The sequence below is a fragment of the Onychostoma macrolepis genome, chromosome 13, assembly GCF_012432095.1.
Source record: "Onychostoma macrolepis isolate SWU-2019 chromosome 13, ASM1243209v1, whole genome shotgun sequence".
In the NCBI taxonomy this organism is placed as follows: Eukaryota; Metazoa; Chordata; class Actinopteri; order Cypriniformes; family Cyprinidae; genus Onychostoma; species Onychostoma macrolepis.
In genome coordinates, this window is record NC_081167.1 from 679,114 (window position 1) to 702,449 (window position 23,336).

Below are 23,336 nucleotides of genomic sequence, written 5' to 3' on the forward strand. Positions count from 1 at the left end.
ATTCGATGTGCTTCCCCTCACAAACAAATGGAAATCCGCGTCTCAAACCTCTATTTAATTATTAGATAAAAGACTTTCGCCAGTAATCAAGTGACTGTTACTGGTTCATTCTGACCAGCTCTGAGGAAAGTAACAGGAACCACGTGACTCTGGACGCGTGCTGCTTCAGCAGTAGCCATGGAAAATCAATTAATGTCACTGACAAATTTTAATAGGCAATATAATTTAAGGTACGTGGTGAAGAAATACAATACAGAAAATTGTGTAAATCCTTCGTATTTGATCAATTTGAGACAAGTGGATCGGATAAGCCCCGCCCATTCTCCGACTGTGATGCTGACTGTCTTTCTCTGCGCTGATTGTATTTCTATGGATTCTACCTGCTCGTGCAGTTAACACAAATCTGGACAAAAACAACAACAACAATACATTATTATTTGGTTGATTGCTTTCCGTTATGAGCTCGTGGCTCGCAGCAGCGCAATCGTCGGGACTGCATCGGTGAAGGCTCGGGGTTCGGTGAAGATGGGTCTCAGAAGGACCGTGCTCTTCTGCTTCTTGTGCTCGCTGATGCTGGTTCTTCACGGCAGCCGCAGGAGACAAGCGCGCTGCCCCGGTTCATGCACGTGCAGCAAAGATAACGCCTTGTGTGCCAATACCGGATCAATACCGAGGAGCTTCCCGCCTGATGTCATCTCACTGTAAGCGCAGCAGTAATCACGAGCGATAGTAATATTGATTATCGTTCAGCTTCAGTTTGTGCTCAGAGGTTGGTTGGTTTATTCATTTCTTTTTCATTTACAGATCATTCGTCAAGTCCGGCTTTAATGAAATCCCTAAAGAGAGTTTCATTCACACGCCAGCCCTCCATCTTCTGTAAGACTCATCAGCATCACTACATCTACATGACTCACACACACACACAAAGAGAGAGAGAGAGAGCGTTGTTATAGATATCAACCCATGCTTTGTCTGATCAATACAGACTGTATGTAATAATGGTATTTCTTCATAACACCTTATGATAGACATTAAAAACCGCTTTGTCATAAATGTAGTCAGACTTGTTTACTCCTTTAATGAGTAAAATCAATGCATTATAAAAAATGATCAACATGTTTTAAAACACTAACAGTAGCCTATTATATGCATTGCCTAATACAATTACTAGACAATAGGCAAGCTTATAACTGTGCATGGTTAAAATATATTAAAACGCAGTGAAGTGTGCATTGCATATGAATATCTTAATAGAGCATCAGATATACTGCCTTTACAGTAAGTGTTGACAAAAATATAATCCCTTGTAAGTTACCATATACTATAAAAAGTGAAAGTGCTGTTAAAAAACTTTCAACCTGATTTGTTTACTGTGTAATCGAATGTAGTCAAATCGATTTAAATCTGTTTTTTATTCCAATAAAACTAATTAAATATTCAGACACATTTTTGTCACATTCAAGCATTTTCCACCATTCTACAGTTATTGTTGTCTAAAATCAAAATAAACATGAAATCTCCAAACTTTGTTTTTCTAGACAGTGTATAACCAAATTTAAACCGTTTTAGTACTATGATATTAGCTACATACTATGGTATTTTGTCAGAAGCTGTGGTTATCATGGTACATTTTCTAAGGGTAATTAATTTAATGTAGTCAGTGACTGTCCACACTGATACAGAGCTGCATCTGTTCATGGACCAGTCACTTTATAGTGAATACAAGGGGAGTGAAGCAATTATTAGCATTGTTTTAACATATATTCCTCACACAAAGTTATTTAAATAGGTAAAGATCTTCACTAAGCTAAACAGATATATATGTGTGTGACCCTGGAGCACAAAACCAGTCTTAAGTCGCTGGGGTATATTTGTAGCAATAGCCAAAAATACATTGTATGGGTCAAAATTATCGATTTTTCTTTTATGCCAAAAATCATTAGGATATTAAGTAAAGATCATGTTCCATGAAGATATTTTGTAAATTTCTTACCATAAATGTATCAAAACTTCATTTTTGATTAGTAATATGCATTGCTAAGAACTTCATTTGGACAACTTTAAAGACGATTTTCTCAATATTTAGATTTTTATGCACCCTCAGATTCCAGATTTTCAAATAGTTGTATCTCAGCCAAATTTTGTCCGATCCTAACAAACCATACATCAATGGAAAGATGATTTATTCAGCTTGTATAAGATGTATAAATCTCAATTTAGAAAAATTGACACTTAAGACTGGTTTTGTGGTCCAGGGACTCTATTGATAAAACAGAACAGCTAGTTCTTGGAAAATATAACAAAATATATTCTATAAAGTATATAATGAGATAAATGTTATATTATATGTCTTCACTAATTGAGAATTTATACCCCTCCTTTAAAATGGCATTGCTGTCCCAGTTTGCCAAGAATACTGTACATTATCCCACGTTTGCCAATAAACTGCTGCAAAACTTTTAAATAACAGTGATTTTCACTGTTATATGCTATATCAAAGTATTTCACAATAATCTACTCAAAATCATGTTTTGCTATTGCATAACCTTAATATTATTTGACTTGTTACCTTTGTCATTTTACATGTTTGAAACCACAGCTGTCCAAATGTGGTATAGCACCTCCTGAAATGACGTCAGAACTGTAGAAACCTGTGTGTGTGATCCCATACTTTCAGATCAATGTAATAATGTTGCTGATTTTTAGTACTGCAATCATAAACCTATAAAGACAAATACCCCTCAATGTCCCACTGTAGGAGTTCTCCCACTTACCTGTATTCACCCTATATTATATCTCCTAGACTTTTCACAGCAAACAACTTTGATTCTATAAATGAAGATGCATTTCTTGGTCTTCCTCATCTGGAGTATCTGTAAGTGTCTCACAGAACGTGATATTTATGAGTAATTAACGCTGTATGAGGAAACAGTTGATCTGATTATTCAACATTTGCATTGTGCATCAACTTGACTTGCTGTTTGTTTTTCTTCCAGTTTCATTGAAAATAACCAAATCAAGTCCATATCACCGTTCGCCTTCAGAGGACTCAAGTCCTTAATACATTTGTGAGTATTTCTGCATAATACCATTGGCATGTTGTTGATCAGTTCTCTGTTCATCCACATTATCTGTTGTTTGCAAGTGAAACATTGCAGTCATAATAGGAACATTTTCTTAGTGGATTATTCATCTTATTTCACTAATAATAGAAGCAGTCAGCAATCCAGGTTGCCTTCTTCATGAGACCTTTGCACAACATAAAAATTGGTCATTTCTCTTTACTGATGAAAGCATTTGGTTCTTACCAATGTTATTGCAGAAGTTTGGCGTACAATAATTTGGAGACACTACCGAAAGATCTCTTCAAAGGGATGGAAGCTTTGACTAAAGTGTATGTATGCAAGTGTATGATGTTTTAGCAGTACGACATCATTTAAATAACTGTCAGTGATATAAGATCTTGATGACATTGTCTAGACGGAAACTCTTTGCGTTTATCCAGGGATCTGAGAGGAAATCTTTTCAGCTGTGACTGTAAGTTAAAGTGGTTAGTCGACTGGATGTTTCATACAAATGCAACTGTGGATCAGATCTTCTGCAATGGCCCTGAAACTTACCAGGGCAAGAAGATCAATGACCTTGTGGCACAGTCATTTGATTGCATAACAACAGGTTGGTAATATTACAGACCGCGTTGTGTTTCCTTGACTTTAAATGGGAAAAAAAGCCTTAACATTTGTTTATTTGTTCTACAGATTTTTCGTTGTTGAAGTCTCTTGACTTTCAGTCCATTTCAGTCGAGGCTTTTGGGTTTGGTGGTGACCAGTTTGTTGTATTTGCCCAGCCTTTCATTGGCAGGTGTAGTTTCATGGAGTGGGATCACGTGCAAATGGAGTTCAGGAACTTTGATAATATCACAAGTAAGCAAACAGCAATGGAAATGTTGTGTACATCTACATATAATTATACACACAATACTGTCTACAGACAGTTTCAGCTCTTATAGGTGTTTCGGTTTCATTTATAACTCAAACTGTTGTTTAGAAAAATACATTTTTTTAGGGATGCCTTCGACTAAAGATTTTTCTGATCGACTAATAATTAGTCGACTAATCGCACATTTATATTAATAAACCATATAATTAATAATAATGAGCCTTTAATTGCCTATAGCCTATCAGCGCTCAAGCGCACACATAAAGCTTGCCACAGTGCACCGGCAGAAGTAATGATTATGAATACGTCAAGGAAAAACAGCAAGAACACTGCCTTAACATAATAATAATTCATTGATTGATGTATTCTGTATTTTCGGCTGCAGTGATGAAGTCGACATCTGTATGTTTCATACAGATTACATAATCTGAAAGTATTTGTTTTCCATTTGAATCTGTTCATTTAAATGTAGACATTGCATTTTTTTTTTTGAGGGTACATATTTGATCTGTAGGAGCAAAAATGACAAAAAATAATTTTAAGTTAAATCGCACATTTTTCTAGGTTAATGTTAGAGCGAGCAGCCATGTAATGTTTCAGATGATAAGCCACATTTGAGATCGATGATCGAAATGAACGTTTGCATGTCCTGACTGATATACTGTAATTAACACATAGACCAGCTGTTAATGATCTGTCCGTCACGGACTGCGTGACTTCACCACTTGTGTTTTTTTTGTTGTTTTTTCTGCGACAAAGTGACTAATAAAATTTTGATGGACTAAGCCTCTTCTCGTTGACTAACTGTTAGTCGACTATTAGGGGGCAGCCCTAATTTTTTACAGCATAATAAAACTGCATGGCATAATAAACTGGTACTCCATAGTTTTGGTGGTTTTCAAGCCTTTGTTTCATACAGCTTTCCTCAAATCTTTCCTCCGTAGGCACTTCCACTGTCATCTGCAAACCTCTAGTCATTGATAGTCAACTCTTCATTATAGTAGCCCAACTGTTCGGCGGCTCGCACATCTTCAAGCGAGATGTCTCCGCAAACAAATTCATCAAAATCCAAGACATTGACATTCTGAAAGTCCGAAAGCCAAATGATGTGGAAATCTTCCACATCGACGAAGAGTCTTTCTTCATCATAGCCGACAGCTCCAAAGCCGGCTCGACAACTATTTATAAATGGAATGGCAATGGCTTCTACTCCCATCAGTCTTTGCACCCCTGGCACCGTGACACGGATGTGGAGTATCTAGAGATTTCTGGGAAGCCTCATCTGATCTTGTCCAGCAGCTCTCAGAGGCCGGTCATTTACCAGTGGAGCAAGAGCACCAAGCAGTTCGAACGGCGTACAGATATCCCAGAGATGGAGGACGTGTACGCAGTCAAACACTTCACCGTGAAGAGCGAGCTCTACATATGCCTGACCCGCTTCATCGGCGACTCCAAGGTGATGAAATGGGACGGTAGCATGTTCACTGAGATCCAGACCATGGCCTCTCGTGGCTCCATGGTCTTCCAGCCGTTCTCGATAGCCAACTGGCAGTATGCTATCCTGGGCAGCGACTACGCCTTTACTCGGGTCTATCGCTGGGATGCAAAGAAAAGACAGTTCATTCACTTTCAGGAACTGAACATTCAAGCACCCAGGGCTTTTTCTCTGGTGTTTATTGACAACAGGGAGTTCCTTCTTGGCTCTAGTTTTAAGGGGCAAACACGTATATATGAACACCTGGTCCTTGACTTGAGTAGCTGATTTGCTTCATTGGGACAGTTTAGGACACTGATAAATGAGTGTCTCAATGGATCTCATGAAGAACCTGTCCAAAACACATCCAGGTCATGTTTAATTCTAAAATCCAAAGAAAGAAAAACTTTTTTTGTTTGTTTAAAGTAAATGAAGTCTGTTTTAGGATTCAGTTCTCTATAGTGTTAACTTTTTTTTTGTACTGTAATACAGTAATAATTGCTTAGTGTTCAGGTGAAATATTGTCACCATGCCTAAAACTCATAACGATCCTAAATAGGCTTCATTTTCTTTATGCAAAACGCCATTTATTTATTTTTTATTTTTTAATTTTTTTTGTTTTTCTCCTTTTGATTTTGGAGTGAAATATGACTAGGAAATTTTTGTCAGATTCACCCGCCTCTTCTCAGCATGAAGACTCTTTGCATGATGGTGCCGTTAATTAGGTACCGCCATTGAAATTATGGTTTTTTTACATGATCTTCTCATTGCACTCATTCATTTCTGTTGTGTTTTTACTCTGTGGCTACTGTACTTTCATTGAAATACTTGCTATTCTATTTATTAATGTTTATCTCAAATGAATCTGACAACATGTTTACTGCTTTCTCAACTTGTAAACAATGTATTTTTGTGTGGCAGCTGGGTGACATACTTGATATGCAGATTGGAAATTTGAAATACACATAGACAGTTAGTAGTGTGTAGTGTTACCATTGTTTTTTTAGCATTTGCCTGTTTGTTTGAATCCTATTAACTACTAACAGTACAACCAATGTCAGTACTTTTTTCAACAAGATGAAAATATTTGTGAAGAGATTCTATACCACGACATGATGAAACTGTGATGTTGTTCTACTGGATACGTTTATGCATGCAGTTTCATGCCTACATTTTGGAGACACTGATACTAACTTTAAATAAAGACTTTCCAGAATGTTAAATGTTTTTTATATTGTCAAATTGCAAGAGGTAATTTTTCAGTGATTCAGGATGAAATTATTTTTTCTTTCGGCTTGGAAAGAGAAATTATGTGGGCTCTCGTTCTGTAAAAAGGCCATGACCATCTAATAATGTGTGTCACTGTCGTTAGACTCATTTGGCATTTGTTTGCAATTCCATTAGGTAATTTGTGTCTAAACCTGCTACTGGAGAACCACTCTTCTGCTAATTGCAATTCAATGCAACTAACGCAGCTAATCTATGTCTTCAGGAATGTTAGAAACTCCAGGAAGGTCTGTTGAGCCCCCATCCTGATTTTTAGATAAACAGGAAGTGATTATAACACGACTATATGAATCATATAATAAAAAAAATATATATGTATTTCCCTTTATTTGTAACTGTATTTGTTCAGCGTACAAATAATCACAGTCACCTATTAAAAATCAATTTTTATTAAAGTCCAAAAAGTTCCATAAGAGGATATTAATGTTGTATTTTTCATCCCTGTTATAGGCTCTGAGATGTTGATATGGATATCTGTGTTTCAGCTAGTGAATAATGTTAGGCTGAAGCCCATTTATTTGAAAGCAGATGAATTATGTGGAAATGCAAAGCCAGAATCAGGTTACTTTCATGTCATCAGTGCAAAACATAGGTTAGCAATATAATTAAACCAACATACGATACCTATTGGCAGGGGTTGGCAAACTTTTAACTTGCCGGAGGTCACCACTTTCACTTTCTATGTTTACAGACAAAATGTGCATCATTTGAAAGATCTAAAAATTGTGCTCCAACATATGACCACTCTTTTATATCTATTAGTGACCAAACTTTGCAGGTTAGGGTTAGAAAGAAATGACTCCAAAAATGGTGCCCCTTCCACAAAAAAAAAAAAAGTATATGTAACTCAATATTCCTTTGTCAAAACACTACTGTCTGTCTGCTGACAAGTTAAACAATAGTCAGCAAAAGAAAGCTGTTATACAGTAGAGTTGTTCAGTCATGTACACCTTCACATCAATGAATTGTAAGTGCAAGCATGTGCAGGAATATTTAATAAAGACATGGCAATGCTTTTTCTTACATTAGCAGGGCTCCATACTTAAAAATGACTATAAAGTATTGGAATTTATTTAAGAATCAATTGCAGTAATATTTATTTTAGTAAACTGCAGAATCAGACTTAGTTTTCCGTCACACTCTTAAGATCATTATTACTCATGTATGCAAAACCGCTAATACACTCCCATTTAAGAGCTGCCCTACAAACTTGCAATTAAATGTCGTCTCTCTTGACTTTTGGTGAAAACAGCTGCTTCGAGTAAACTATCTGATGTTATTTCACTCTAAACAGACCAAACACACCATTATTACTGGCATGCTTCTGATTAAAAAAAAAAAAAAAAGCCTGTCAGTTAGGCAAGATTTGAAATTGCAAATTTAAGCAATAGCATAATGTTGAATTTTGATTACAATTGAAAGATTACAATGGAAGTAAAAGAGGTTGAGTTTTGGAGGATTTAAAAATGTGAATTTTCTGAGAAGTAGTTTGATGAGATTTGAGAGATTTGTCAAATTTCTGATTAAAGTAATTCTAACATACTCCCAATTTATATTTGATATGAAACCGCTGCACAACATAACACTGGTAATTTTTAGTAATGGTTATATTTCAGTAAAGGAAAAGTGTGTCATTTATACTGAAGCATGGCACCAGTCGTGTTACTCCCGTCACATTAGTTTATAATGCCAAGGCTATCTAACTGAGATGTTTGTTCTCAAACTTATTGTGCCCCCAGTTTTTTAACTGACTAACTCTGAAAGCAATCAGTTGTACTTGCAAATGTGAATAAACTTATGATTAGATGACACTTTTTGTAAATGTACTGTATTACCTGTGTGTGACTAACAATCACCCGTCCTTCATTTACAGTAGATATTCATTCAAAAGCATCCATTCATGGAGATCCATCAAACTAAATATCCTCTCTACACCATCTGCCCTGCTCATGACCCCCCTTCCAACTCGGCCTCAGGCAATGATGAAATATGACAAACCAATAAAGTGTTTAGATTTTAAACTATCATCATAAAATGTTTTTTTTTTTTGTCACATTAGCAACCATTTTGGTGGCAGTCTGGAGCCCTGAAAAAGAGTCAGCTTATTTTATGATGACTGCAAGATAAAGACACAATAGAACAGTTCATAACATCTCACCATTGCTGCGTGTAATTTCAATGCAAGCAGTCTGGATGTGTATAAATGTGTGAAGCAGCATTGTTAGAAGGGGTAGGGGCCCACGATGATGGTGAGCCGAAGTAAAGAGCTTGAACGATAGTTCATTGCTGTGTGTTGAGTGATCATCTCCAGATCAACGATCAGCTCCTGTGGGCCCTCCAGGGACTTGGTCAAGACCAGCATCGCACCAACCCTGCTGAACCGCTAAAGCAATTAACAACAAATACACAGACATCAGATATACTGCTGAATGGAGAAATATCAAATTTGATCAAAATACCAAAAAATATCAAATTTTCACGATGGTGATAAGAAATAAATGCACTTAGACATTTTTATGTCAAATCTATATTTGTTGCATCCACACTGACAAAATTAACAAGCAAACATGAGGTAGAGGTAGAGCACCCTTTAGCCTGCTATTGTTGTTGAACCTGTATGTACAACCCGAATTCCGGAAATGTTGGGACATTTTTTAAATTTGAATAAAATGAAAACTGAAAGAATTTCAAATCACATGAGCCAATATTTTATTCACAATAGAACATAGATAATATAAGAAATGTTTAAATTGAGAAATTTTACAATTTTATGCACAAAGTGAGCTCATTTCAAATTTGATGCCTGCTACAGGTCTCAAAATAGTTGGAACGGGGGCATGTTTACCATTGTGTAGCATCTCCTCTTCTTTTCAAAACAGTTTGAAGACGTCTGGGCATCGAGGTTATGAGTTTCTGGAGTTTTGGTGTTGGAATTTGGTCCCATTCTTGCCTGATATAGGTTTCCATCTGCTGAAGAGTTTGTGGTCGTCTTTGACGTATTTTTCGTTTAATGATGCACGAAATGTTCTCTATAGGTGAAAGATCTGGACTGCAGGCAGGCAAATTCAGCACCCGGACTCTTCTACTAAAAAGCGATACTGTTGTAATAGCTGCAGTATGTGGTTTTGCATTGTCCTGCTGAAATACACAAGGCCTTTCCTGAAATAGACGTCGTCTGTAGGGGACCATATGTTGCTCTAAAACCTTTATATACCTTTCAGCATTAATAGTGCCTTCCAAAAAATGCAAGCTGCCCATACTGTATGCACTTATGCACCCCCATACCATAAGACATGCTGGCTTTTGAACTGAATGCTGATAACATGCTGGAAGGTCTCTCTCCTCTTTAGCTCGGAGGACACGGCGTCTGTGATTTCTAACAAGAATGTCAAATTTGGACTCGTCTGACCATGGAACACATTTCCACTTTGAAACAGTCCATTTTAAATGAGCCTTGGCCCACAGGACATGACAGCGCTTCTAGATCATGTTCCCATGTGGCTTCCTTTTTGCATGATAGAGATTTAGTTGGCATCTGCAGATGGCACGGCGGATTGTGTTTACCGACAGTGGTTTCTGGAAGTATTCCTGGGTCCATTTAGTAATGTCAATGACTGATGCCGATGCACCACGGGCATCCAACATAGGTCTTCAGCCTTGTCCCTTACGCACAGAGATTTCTCCAGTTTCTCTGAATCTTTTGATGATGTTATGCACTGTAGATGATGAGATTTGCAAAGCCTTTGCAATCTGACGTTGAGGAACATTGTTTCTAAAGTATTCCACAATCTTTTTACGCACTCTTTCACAGATTGGAGAGCCTCTGCCCATCTTTACTTCTGAGAGACTCTGCTTCTCCAAGACATCCCTTTTATAGCTAATCATGCTACATACCTGATGTCAATTAACTTAATTAGTTGCTAGATGTTCTCCCAGCTGAATCTTTTCAAAATTTCTTGCTTTTTCAGCCCTTTGTTGCCCCCGTGCCTACTTTTTTGAGACCTGTAGCAGGCATCAAGTTTGAAATGAGCTCATTTAGTGGATAAAAGTGTAAAATTTCTCTGTTTAAACATTTGTTATGTTCTCTATGTTCTATTGTGAATAAAATATAAAAAACGTTTCAACATTTCCAGAATTCGGGTTGTAAATAAATATATGTGTGATAGTGTTGTGTGTTCCACGTTTATTGTTAAGTGTTCACGAGATGGATTGCCTGAGGGAGGAAACTGTTCCTGTTCCTGTAGAGTCGACCAGACGGCAACAGTTCGGAGTAGTACTGACGGAGTAGTAGGGTAACAACGAACTAAACCTGAAGAGCACTCATATAAGAAGTCTAAGGGGAAAATGGAGAGAGAAGTGCCAGCCCCACCAATGTTAGACTCACAGCTAGCACCACCAGATAAGTTCGACTTTACCAATACAACTGAATTGCCAAGATGTATGAAGCGGTTTGAGCGCTACAGAATTGCATTGGAATTAGATAAACAATCACAAGAATACCAGGTAAATACGTTCATGTACGTTGCCAGCGAAGATGGTGAAGAGATTTTATATGTGTCACCCTTAAGTGAGGATCAAAATAAATTGTATGCTGCCGTTACAGAAGCTTTTAACACTGTCTCAGCAAACAAAATATCATTTTTGAAAGAGCGAGATTCAACAAGCAAAATCAAGAGCCGGGGGACAGTGTAGAGTCGTTCATTACAGCAGTTCATTCACTTGCTGAGCTGTGTGATTTCCGAGCACTAAAAGAAGTATTGATAAGAGACCAGATCATCGTTGGCATACGCGACACCACACTGTCAGAAAGTTTACTATTAGATGCAGACCTGACACTAGAGAAAGCTATAACAAGAGTAAGACAAAGCGCAGCGGTGAAAAAGCAGCACCCAATACCACGCGGAGCAGAGCAGCCAATAGCAAAAGTGAAATCCATACACCGAAATGACAGAAAAATGCAGACAATATTTAAAAAGAAAACAGAGAACCACTCATCGGGATGTGGCAGATGCGGGAACTTAAAGAAACATCACTGGAAAGACTGCCCAGTTCGAGATGTTGACTGTAGGAAATGTCACCGTAAAGAACATTTTGCAAAAAAATGTAAGTCAACAAGTGGTGTTAATGAAATTACAGAGAGGCAACTGGAGACCAAAGAGGGGGGAGATTTTGCTTTTTTGGGAGAGGTGTATCCACAGGAGAATGACGGGTGGAATGAACTCATTAGACTGAATGGTTTCAAGCTGGACACGGGAGCTGCTGTAACAGCAATTCCAAGCAGCAGCTTCTCCACCCGGAAGCATGGTGCTCTGCAGCCCACAGGAAAAGTGCTGTTTGGTCCAGGTAATCATAAGCTTCATGTAAAGGGGTGATTTAAAGGCTAGTTAAGTGTTAAGGATAAAACTACCGAACAAGACATTTCTGTAGTTGCTGGACTGTCTACTGGGCCTTCCCACAATAGAAGCCCTCACATCAATACAGCGTCTCTACAGAGTACATGAGCAACAGGATGACAACACAGCCAAATACCCTTCAGTTTTCTCGGGCTTGGGGAAATTAAAGGGGAAATTAATTTAATTTAATTTAATTTAATTTAATTGAACTAAAATTAAATAAAATTTTAAGTCGCTTTGGATCAAATCATCTGCTAAATGACTAAATGTAAATGTAAAGGAGCCTTACACAATTGAGTTGCAACCGAGTGCAATGCCATATGCCCTTTCATCCCCACACCGGGTACCCCTTCCTATGAGAGATAAGGTGTGTTCTGAGCAGAAACACATGGAGGATATGGGGGTTATTTCCAAAGTGACCTAACCCACCCCATGGTGTGCGGGTGACGATGGTCACCAGGGGTATAGTCAAGTGCTGAGCTAGGGCTTGCCAGGCCGTCTGGTGGCCAGGAAACTGGAAAACTGCAGTACATGCTCACAGCATAGGCCAGAACATAGAGAACCCTTGCTGACCACCCACAGCCACAGCCAATATACTTATTGCAGCACTGAAGGATGTGTTTAGCCACCTCGGAATACCAGAGACTATTATGTCAGAAAATGGACCACAGTATAGCTGTGCACTCTTTAAGAACTTTGCAAGTGATTACGGGTTTACATACATTATCAGCAGTCCGAGATACCCGCAAGCAAATGGTGAGTCAGAGCGTGCTGTGGCAACAGTGAAAGGACTCTGGAAAGGGGGCGGAGAGAAAACAAAAGCTTTGCTGACATATCATGCTAGGCATCTGGAGAATGGTTACTCCCCAGCACAACTCCTCATGGGGAGATCTCTACGTACCACGATACCACAGCTTCCAACATTTTAACCCTGTGATGGCCAAAAATCAAGGGCCGAAGATCCCCACAATGGAGCAGATAACCACTTCAGTGGAGCCGATGGCGCAGATAACCACCACGGCGGATCAGGCAGGACTGGAACAACAGGTTAACAACGACCTCTATGGGCATAATAGGACAAGCAGAGAGTTCATGGATAGACACCTTGGCAGTGACAGGATGGGCAAAGAGTTCATGAACGGCCTCCATGGCCATGACAGGACAGACTGTGAGTTCATGAATGGCCTCCATGGCCGTGACAGGACAGTTCATGAGTGGAAGCCGCCACCTCAGGAGGTTCTGCAGTGGAAGGTTCTGGAGGTCCTGGAGGTTCTGCAGCAGACTCATGAACAAGAGAGGACTCTGGGGCAGACTCGTGGATAGGAGAGGCCTCTGGGGCAGGCTCGTGGACTTGGGTAACAGAGCAGTAAGTAGTCCAAACACACAGGATGGCTACTGCCATAACAGGAAGCACTGAGGATAGGGGAACAGTCTCTGTGATAGTGCTGAGGTCCTGGGGATGCCAGCTGTTCTCACTAACAACAGAAGTGGGTCCATGACACTGGCAATCAGTCTTATCATCCGTGGTAACTAGGAATTACTGAAGCGTCAGTCTGGATCCAACCCTTAAAAAGATCCGAGATGATCAAACACCTGAGAAGAGATGATGGCAACACCCCAGAGGACCACGGAGGATGCCAACCCTCAGACAACACATAATTACCAAGTTAAGTCTGTCATAACTTAAATATATTGGGTTTCTTCTGTGTGTATGTGTATGTGTATATGTATGTATATACAGTGAGGAAAACAAGTATTTGAACACCCTGCTATTTTGCAAGTTCTCCCACTTAGAAATCATGGAGGGGTCTGAAATTGTCATCATAGGTGCATGTCCACTGTGAGAGACATAATCTAAAAAAAAAAAATCCAGAAATCACAATGTATGATTTTTTAACTATTTATTTGTATGATACAGCTGCAAATAAGTATTTGAACACCTGAGAAAATCAATGTTAATATTTGGTACAGTAGCCTTTGTTTGCAATTACAGAGGTCAAACGTTTCCTGTAGTTTTTCACCAGGTTTGCACACACTGCAGGAGGGATTTTGGCCTCCTCCACACAGATCTTCTCTAGATCAGTCAGGTTTCTGGCCTGTCGCTGAGAAACACGGAGTTTGAGCTCCTCCAAAGATTCTCTATTGGGTTTAGGTCTGGAGACTGGCTAGGCCACGCCAGAACCTTGATATGCTTCTTACAGAGCCACTCCTTGGTTATCCTGGCTGTGTGCTTGGTCATTGTCATGTTGGAAGACCCAGCCTCGACCCATCTTCAATGCTCTAACTGAGGGAAGGAGGTTGTTCCCCAAAATCTCGCAATACATGTCCCCGGTCATCCTCTCCTTAATACAGTGCAGTCGCCCTGTCCCATGTGCAGAAAAACACCCCAAAGCATGATGCTACCACCCCATGCTTCACAGTAGGGATGGTGTTCTTGGGATGGTACTCATCATTCTTCTTCCTCCAAACACGTTTAGTGGAATTATGACCAAAAGTTCTATTTTGGTCTCATCTGACCACATGACTTTCTCCCATGACTCCTCTGGATCATCCAAATGGTCATTGGCAAACTTAAGTCGGGCTGGACATGTGCTGGTTTAAGCAGGGGAACCTTCCGTGCCATGCATGATTTCAAACCATGACGTCTTAGTGTATTACCAACAGTAACCTTGGAAGCGGTGGTCCCAGCTCTTTTCAGGTCATTGACCAGCTCCTCCCGTGTAGTTCTGGGCTGATTTCTCACCTTTCTTAGGATCATTGAGACCCCACGAGGTGAGATCTTGCATGGAGCCCCAGTCCGAGGAGATTGACAGTCATGTTTAGCTTCTTCCATTTTCTAATGATTGCTCCAACAGTGGACCTTTTTCACCAAGCTGCTTGGCAATTTCCCGTAGCCCTTTCCAGCCTTGTGGAGGTGTACAATTTTGTCTCTAGTGTCTTTGGACAGCTCTTTGGTCTTGGCCATGTTAGTAGTTGGATTCTTACTGATTGTATGGGGTGGACAGGTGTCTTTATGCAGCTAACGACCTCAAACAGGTGCATCTAATTTAGGATAATAAATGGAGTGGAGGTGGACATTTTAAAGGCAGACTAACATGTTTTAGGGCGTCAGAATTCTAGCTGATAGACAGGTGTTCAAATACTTATTTGCAGCTGTATCATACAAATAAATAGTTAAAAAATCATACATTGTGATTTCTGGATTTTTTTTTTTTTAGATTATGTCTCTCACAGTGGACATGCACCTACGATGACAATTTCAGACCCCTCCATGATTTCTAAGTGGGAGAACTTGCAAAATAGCAGGGTGTTCAAATACTTGTTTTCCTCACTGTATATATATGTACATGTGTGCGTATGTGTATGCATATATATATAGTAGAAACTTAATTTCCTGTAAAGCTGCTTTGCAACGATTGTATCGTAAAAAGCGCTATACAAATAAACATGAATTGAATTGAATTGAAAAATTTATCAGTCCTGGTCCAAGCTCCGCAACCACAGAAGCTTGGGTACTATAGCCCTCCCCCATAAAGTATGAAAGCACCTTATACTGGATTCAAAACTTAATCAGCAACCAGTGTAATGATGCAGGTGAACAGGTGATATGTGGTCTCTATTTGTTATTTGTTAAAAGCCTCACTGCAGCATTTTGGATAAGCTACAGGTTAGGGGTGAGCGGTATGATCAAAATCCTATATCACAATATGAGTTATTTTATTTCCCTAGAAGTATTATGCTTTTAATTCCAATATATAAAGATGAAGCCTGTGCAATTAAACACTATCTAAACAGACTTTCTCCCGTCCTACTCCCACTGGTTCCCTATCCTCCTCCAGAAATTATTTAAAAGGTGACAGTGACACTGTTTTTTAATTTATTCAAATCACAGCACTGGCAAAAAAAGATTAAAAAAAATGCAATGCAGTAAAAATAAATAAATAAATAAAATAATTATATTTCCCCACAATGATAAATGTGCTGTCAAATATCCCGCTCTGTGCTTTGAAGAGAACTTCTCATCTCTTGACCAATGTTTTCCTATTTTTTACTGACACAGAGACAGAGAAATGTTTACGTTCAGCAAGATCAAGACATTTATATTTGATTATGGGATACCAGGGAAAGCAAAACTGAATTACCTGCATGTTGCACACATGTTCTTGTTAGGCAAGGTAAGGCCTGATTTGGCCTTACAAATCAGGCCTTACCTTGCCTAACAAGAAACTGTGTAAAAACTGAATATAAGAAGAGATAAAGAATGAATGGACAGTGTGACCAGTAAAATCTAATTTGTCAACAAATGACTTGACATCTACCATCGTCACTACAGCCTAAAGCTACTAATGCAGTTGGCTTACAGCACCACTCAGTGGTCAAACCACAGTAGCCTGATGTTTTCTTTGTACTTCAAAACCACAAAAACAAATAAGCCATCACTTTAAACAGGCTGACTATTGCCAAAAATATGATCTGTCAAAGAAATATCAAATGGCTTTAACAGTTTAGTTTCATGCAGCTGTTAAATAAAAAAACAAAAAAAACAAGGTTTGGTTACTCACCCTAAGGAAGAACTCTCCTCCATCGTTGCCAGCTTTAATCCTGAAGGTGTAGTGTGCACTGGAGAAGATGTTTGTGGCTTGAATCTGGAAGATATCGGCTGGTACGGTGCGCTCTGAATGAATGCTCATGTATTTGTAAACGATAGACTGTGGCAGGCCTCGACACGCACCCTGGCTGGTAGACTGGCAAGAACACCTGCTAGGAATAAGAGCAAGTACATTACTCTCTTTTTTTTATGCTTAAGTGTTAAATCAAAACTTGTATCTCTGGTGATTTCTGTGATCTTTATTTCTAGCTCTAGAACTAAGATATAAACACACACCGACTTACTTTTCCGACGTCAGCACGTAAGGCTCCTGACACGGGTTCTGAGGGTAACAGCGATGACCTCCGTAATAGTTCCAGCACATCTCATCTTCCCTACACTCGTGGCCTGTGTCACACTCATTGATGTCTATGATGCAAGAGAAAAGACTGTTATTAGCAATAAGTTATATCTATCGTATAAATGAACATGCAGGCCTTCCAACAGGCCAAACGACTTAATCCACGCTCCAAGCAAAAAGCACACAAAGTTTTTCATGTTGAATATCCCATTTCAGCTGGAAGTATGTCGAATTACAGAAGTAATATTGCTACTGGAAATTCAAATAGCAAGATACACAACATAAACTTCATCTAACATCTTTCCCTGTGTTCAGAACAGATAAACAGCCTTTTTGTTTCAAGTAGGAAGGTGACACTTTATTTTTACAATATTCTTGTTACATGCACTTTAGTAATAACAGTAAATCATGCGTAATTACATTCAACTAACCTTAAACCTATAGTAAGTACATGCTGTTAATTAATTTTACTCTTAAATGTATAATTACATTGTAACAAGAACCCCTTAAAATAAAGTGTAACCCATTTGAGCTCTGCATTGTTTCCATTAGCAAGTGGTTGGGAATTCCTGGCCCATCTTGCTCTGATGTGAAATATCTGGGTGTGGATGGATAGAGAGGAGGCCAGGCAATGACGAGTGTTATATTTTATGAAGTAGGAGGCTGATACCTTGACACATTCTTGTTCTCTGCAGCTGATATCCCTCTGGGCAGACGCAGGAATATCCACCCGGGCTGTTAATACACACATACTGGCACATGTAGCTGGAGAATGCACACTCATCGATGTCTAGACACACAGCAGAACAACACAAACTCAACAAACAGTGATTAAACCACACTGAGACACATCCATCATCTTTGTCTAAAACCAGGCTGAAAATTATCTAGCTAATGATAAAGAATTACTTTTAGGGCAGTTCAATCAAAATCGAACTCAAACAATTGAATTTTAGATGAAAATGCACAAAATGCAATAACTGTGCATTTTAATTTGTTTGATGTTTGGCATATTTGTGAATGAGCACCGTTATCTGAAGTGCTTAGTAGCAGGTGAAATAACGCACCCAAACACATCACATATATATAAAAAATGAATCACAAGTCAAGTAATGAATGTGCTCTTTCCATAAGAGCGCAATGAAACATGGATATTAAACAACTAACATAAAGATTTCACAAATACTTTATTACAATACTCTATTCACAAAAGGACCATTTTTACATGTTTGTATTTAGTCGTTGCGCCCTCTTGGTATTCACTTATCTTTTTTTTAACTGAAACAATTTCTTTAAAATCTGAATGTAATTCAAATTTTTGAAATATTAAATTAAAAAATATTTTAAAATCAAATGAGATTTTGAACCTCTTTTGACAGCTATCATTATTACATGTTAAGCACAGAACCTGCACAAACTAATATACTTGCCAAGTAGAAAGTGCACTCGAAACAAGCACAGGAACATCCAGCATTAGCACTTACCCACACAAGAGACTGAATCTGGCGCGAGTTCATAACCCTGATCACACTGACAGATATATGAGCCCAGGAGGTTGAAACACTGATGTTGGCATGGCTGAGTCAGATCACACTCATTCACATCTGAAACAAATCCATACACAGTTACTGAATACAATTATACATCTAATCTATCGACAGGTAATTTACTCAGTTATGTTCAGCACAATTCCACGTGTAATATTGCTTTTTTACAATATTTTTATACGTTAGTTAATAGTAACAATATTTATATGGACAGTTCATATACTTCTTCTCTAACAATAAAAATAGGTCCAAAACAAGTCAAAGCATCAAGTAGGGGTGTGCAATATCAACTGTCTACAACATTACTGTAATTGTTATTTTAATGTGTGAGCTGATTATGGAAGATGTCATTCACTTTACAAAACCCAAACAAAAACGTGCTTTGATAGTGCATGCTTTCACTATCAAGACGTGCATTTCACAATGCAAAGAAAAATCAAGATATGGGGGCAAACAAAAGTATATTTATATCATAAAATATAGTTAAGAAATATCATCCAAGCAAGAGTTTCCTGATTACTGATTGCAAATGTGATAGTTTAATAAACAAAAAGTTAATACTGAGTGACAGTCCAAGAAATATTAGCTTGTATTTTGTTCTGTTGTATATTGAACTGTTCCTGAATTTTCACAGTTCCTGTTGGGTGGTGGTACTTGTGTTTGATCCATCTTGTGTTGTTTCCATAGCCGCTGATTGTGTTCACCTGTGTCTAGTTAGTTAATCATTATCCTGTGTATATAAAACCCTTTGTTTCAGTTGTCCTGTGCAAGTTCTTGTTTTGCTATGTTATAGGTAGTGTAGGATACTTAGGATTTAATATACAACCCGAATTCCGGAAATGTTGGGACACATGAGCCAATATTTTATTCACAATAGAACATAAGGTTTAAACGGATAAATTTTACACTTTTATCCACTAAATGAGCTCATTTCAAATTTGATGCCTGCTACAGGTCTCAAAAAAGTTGGCATGTGGGCAACAAAGGGCTGAAAAAGCAAGAAATTTTGAAAAGATTCAGCTGGGAAAACATCTAGCAACTAATTAAGTTAATTGACATCAGGTCTGTAACATGATTAGCTATAAAAGGGATGTCTTAGAGAGGCAGAGTCTCTCAGAAGTAAAGATGGGCAGAGGCTCTCCAATCTATGAAAGAGTGCATAAAAATGGAATACTTTAAAAACAATGTTCCTCAACGTCAAATTGCAAAGGCTTTGCAAACCTTATCATTTACAGTGCATAACATCATCAAAAGATTCAGAGAAACTGGAGAAATCTCTGTGCATAAGACATAAGGCCAAAGACCTTTGTTGGATGCCCGGGGTCTTAGGGCCCTCAGACGTCACTGCATCTCTCATCTGCATGATTCTGTCATTGACATTATTAAATGGGCCTAGGAATACTTCCAGAAACCACTTTTGGTAAACACAATCCGCTGTGCCATCTGCAGATGCCAACTAAAGCTCTATCATGCAAAAAGGAAGCCATATGTGAACATGGTCCAGAAGCGCCTTTGTGTCCTGTGGGCCAAAGCTCATTTAAGATGGATTGTTTCAAAGTGGAAAAGTGTTCTATGGTCAGACGAGTCCAAATTTGACATTCTTGTTGGAAATCACGGACGCTATGTCCTCTGGGCTAAAGAGGAGGGAGATTTATCAGAGTGTTATCAGCGTTCAGTTCAAAAGCCAGCATCTCTGATGGTATGGCAGTGCATAAGTGCATACGGTATGGGAAGCTTGCATGTTTTGGAAGGCACTATGAATGCTGAAAGGTATATAAAGGTTTTAGAGCAACATATGCTCCCCTCCAGACGACGTCTATTTCAGGTAAGGCCTTGTGTATTTCAGCAGGACAATGCACAGGGGTGCAAACTCGCAACACACAAACACACACAACATACCACAGGACTCCCTCTCTGGTCCTGTGACACCCACCCAAGAAAAACACAAAATATACCTTCATCACACAATATTTTTATCTGGTAAACGAAACTACAAACAATTCAAACAATTTAACAAGTGAAAGTGTTCTATTGTTCTAAAAATGTTCTATTTAGCAACAAAAACAGCATTAAATCTGCTTTTTGGTATTCTTGGTTTGCACCAACAACTCCATTGCCTTCTTCCTCTTTTGAGCCATGTGCCTCAGTTTGGCTTGCTGAGGTCTTGGCTTGGCTTGCTTCTTCTACTGCAGTCTTCTCTCATTGCCTCACTCTGAAAAAAAATTTTTTTTTAAATGGGTGAGTGGTTGTAACATCTGATCAGGCTCCCATCCTTCAGAGGGAGCCCTCACCTGAATATTGAACTCTGTCCACTTCCTGTTCCTGCCACATCAGTTCCTGTCTTGTCATTTCCTGTCACCATGTATTTAAGCCATGTGTTTCCACTACCATTTTGCGAAGTATTGCCAGTCCCACTGCTTTACTAAGCGTTCTTTCATGCAATTATTGTCATTTATTGTTATGACCATTGCTTTTGTTCTCCTGACTCCCGCTTCTGGATTGCTGTTTTGGATTTGTCTGCCACTGGATTGTTTTCTCCATATTTTGACTCAAGCCTGTGACCTGACTAGGAGCTGTGATTATTGTTTGACCTTGGATTGCAGATCATTGAATAAAGACCCGCATATGGAATCCACTAGGCCTACCTCTTCCTTACAGAATACTTTGCCTGGGACGGATCCAGCAGAGGTCTCTCAACGCCTGTCAACCATTGAGTATCAAAATGATCTGCTCAAGGGTTTTCAAACCCAGTTGTTCACACTGCAAGCTGCCAACGAACACTTGACACAGTACATTCGTTCCCTTCCTGTCCCCCAACCTCAAGTTTTTAGTCAAGACCACACAAAATGTTCCTTTATTATGACTTTGCTGACCGGGAAGGCACTAGAGTGGGCTACAGCAGTTTGGGATCATGTCACGCGTGTTCAACAGTCATACAATTATTTCACTCAACTGATTCGCGATGTCTTTCAATATCCTGCTGGTGGTATGGATGCAGCAACTCTGTTAACTCAGTTACGCCAAGGCAACAGACCAGCTTCTGATTATGCTATCCAGTTTCGCACTCTTGCTGCACAAAGTGGGTTTAATGTTGTTGCTTTCGTTCTAGTCTGTGTGCTAAGTTACAAGCAGAATTAGTATGCAAAGATGACTCTCTTGACTTCTCGCAGTTTGTTACCCTTGCTATCAAGATTGACAATCTCTTGCGATCACAGCCTAGTCCCAAGACTAACCTAGCCTATCGTGTGCCTACTACTGCGGCTCAAGTACCAAGTCAGTCTGGTCCTACGGAAGTCATGCAAATAGGAACGAACTCATATACCACCTGACGAATGAAGGAGACGACTGCTCAATCAGCTTTGCTTCTACTGTGGTGAATCAGGTCATCGCTGTTCCCACTATCCTGCTAAACCTGCTGCCAACTCCTCTCCAAGTTATCGAGTAAGTCACTTTCTTAATACTTTACAAATTGGTCTATGCTTATCACTTCCCATTATTTTGTCTGTCGCAAACCAAGACCACCAATTCTCAGCGTTAATAGATTCTGGAGCTGCTGCTAATGTGATTCATCACGATTTAGTGAAAAAGCTGAACATTCCCATGACCAAATGTGAACCACCAATTACTGTTACCGCCGTAGATGATGCTCCCATTGGAAAAGGTTGTATCACCTATCAAACTCTTCCCATACAACTCAGAGTTGGTCTTTTTCACATTGAAGAAGTCACTTTCTATGTCATCTCATCACCTCAAAACCCAGTTATCCTAGGATATCCTTGGTTGTCTACTCACAATCCACAGTTTTCATGGAAGGAGAAGGAATTGATCCGTTGGTCTCCTCATTGTCATTCCCACTGCCTGGACTTGCCCACTAAAGTTACAGTCTGCACTACCCAACTCATCAAGAATCTCTTTCCTTTGCCAGATAACATCCCCAATGAGTATGCAGACCTAGCCGAGGTATTTAGTAAAGAGAAGGCCACCACATAGCCCCTGGGACTGTGTCATTGATCTTCTTCCTAACACTTCTCCCCCTAAAGGCCGTGTTTATCCCCTTTCAATTCCTGAAACCAAGGCCATGGAAAAATATATTGAAGAAGCATTGTCGTATGGATTTATTAGATCATCCACCTCTCCTGCAGCATCTGGGTTTTTCTTTGTTGAAAAGAAAGATGGAGGCCCCTGACCCTGTATTGACTATCGAGCACTTAACGCAATCACTGTTAAGAATCGCTATCCTTTGCCTCTTAGCCCATCTTCTCTTGAACAGTTGCGGGAGGCCCAGTATTTCACCAAGTTGGACCTCAGATCTGCCTACAATCTCATCAGAATCCGGGAAGATGATGAATGGAAGACGGCTTTTCTCACCACCAGGGGGCACTACGAGTACTTGGTTATGCCATATGGGCTGGCCAATGCACCTTCAGTTTTCCAGTCCTTTGTTAATGAAGTTTCCAAGTGAATCAGTGTGTGATTGTCTACATAGACGACATCCTTGTCTACTCGCACTCCATTGAAGAACATATCATGAATTTCGCCGAAAGGTGACAAGTTTGCACCCCTGATGCAAAACCTCATACTGCAGCTATTACAGCATGGCTTCGAAGTAGAAGAGTCCGGGTGCTGAATTTGCCTGCCTGCAGTCCAGATCTTTCACCTATAGAGAACATTTGGCACATCATTAAACGAAAAATACGTCAAAGACGACCACAAACTCTTCAGCAGATGGAAACCTATATCAGGCAAG

The 23,336-nt window shown here is 39.3% G+C and overlaps 2 protein-coding genes across 9 annotated transcripts in view; one reads left to right on the forward strand and one right to left on the reverse strand.

Moving 5' to 3' along the window:
• Positions 1-296: 296 nt before the first annotated feature.
• On the forward strand, positions 297-6,928 carry lgi1a (leucine-rich, glioma inactivated 1a). 3 transcript variants are annotated; one of them, XM_058795918.1, is made up of 8 exons: positions 297-701; positions 805-876; positions 2,804-2,875; positions 2,997-3,068; positions 3,326-3,394; positions 3,506-3,675; positions 3,759-3,923; positions 4,884-6,928. In XM_058795918.1, exons 1-8 carry the CDS (start codon positions 526-528, stop codon positions 5,699-5,701), a joined length of 1,614 nt encoding a protein of 537 aa, XP_058651901.1. In that variant the 5' UTR covers positions 297-525; the 3' UTR covers positions 5,702-6,928. The 3 variants fall into 3 exon arrangements, with proteins under 3 accessions (XP_058651901.1, XP_058651902.1, XP_058651900.1); XM_058795917.1 differs by having other exon boundaries at positions 299-701; positions 3,323-3,394; positions 4,884-6,925; XM_058795919.1 differs by lacking the exon at positions 2,804-2,875 and having other exon boundaries at positions 298-701; positions 3,323-3,394; positions 4,884-6,927.
• Positions 6,929-7,093: 165 nt separating this feature from the next.
• Positions 7,094-23,336, reverse strand: part of efemp1 (EGF containing fibulin extracellular matrix protein 1) — a 44,072-nt gene continuing 27,829 nt past the window's right edge. For 4 of the 6 annotated variants that reach the window (XM_058795924.1, XM_058795922.1, XM_058795920.1 and 1 more), the window contains 5 exons: positions 18,527-18,646; positions 17,713-17,832; positions 16,987-17,110; positions 16,656-16,854; positions 7,094-9,083 (listed from right to left, as the gene is read on the reverse strand). In XM_058795924.1, coding sequence (XP_058651907.1) covers positions 8,922-9,083; positions 16,656-16,854; positions 16,987-17,110; positions 17,713-17,832; positions 18,527-18,646 — 725 coding nt within the window. In that variant the 3' untranslated portion in view covers positions 7,094-8,921. Of the gene's footprint in view, positions 9,084-16,655; positions 16,855-16,978; positions 17,111-17,712; positions 17,833-18,526; positions 18,647-23,336 lie in introns of those variants that run through there. The other 2 variants (XM_058795921.1, XM_058795925.1) reach the window with 2 other exon arrangements.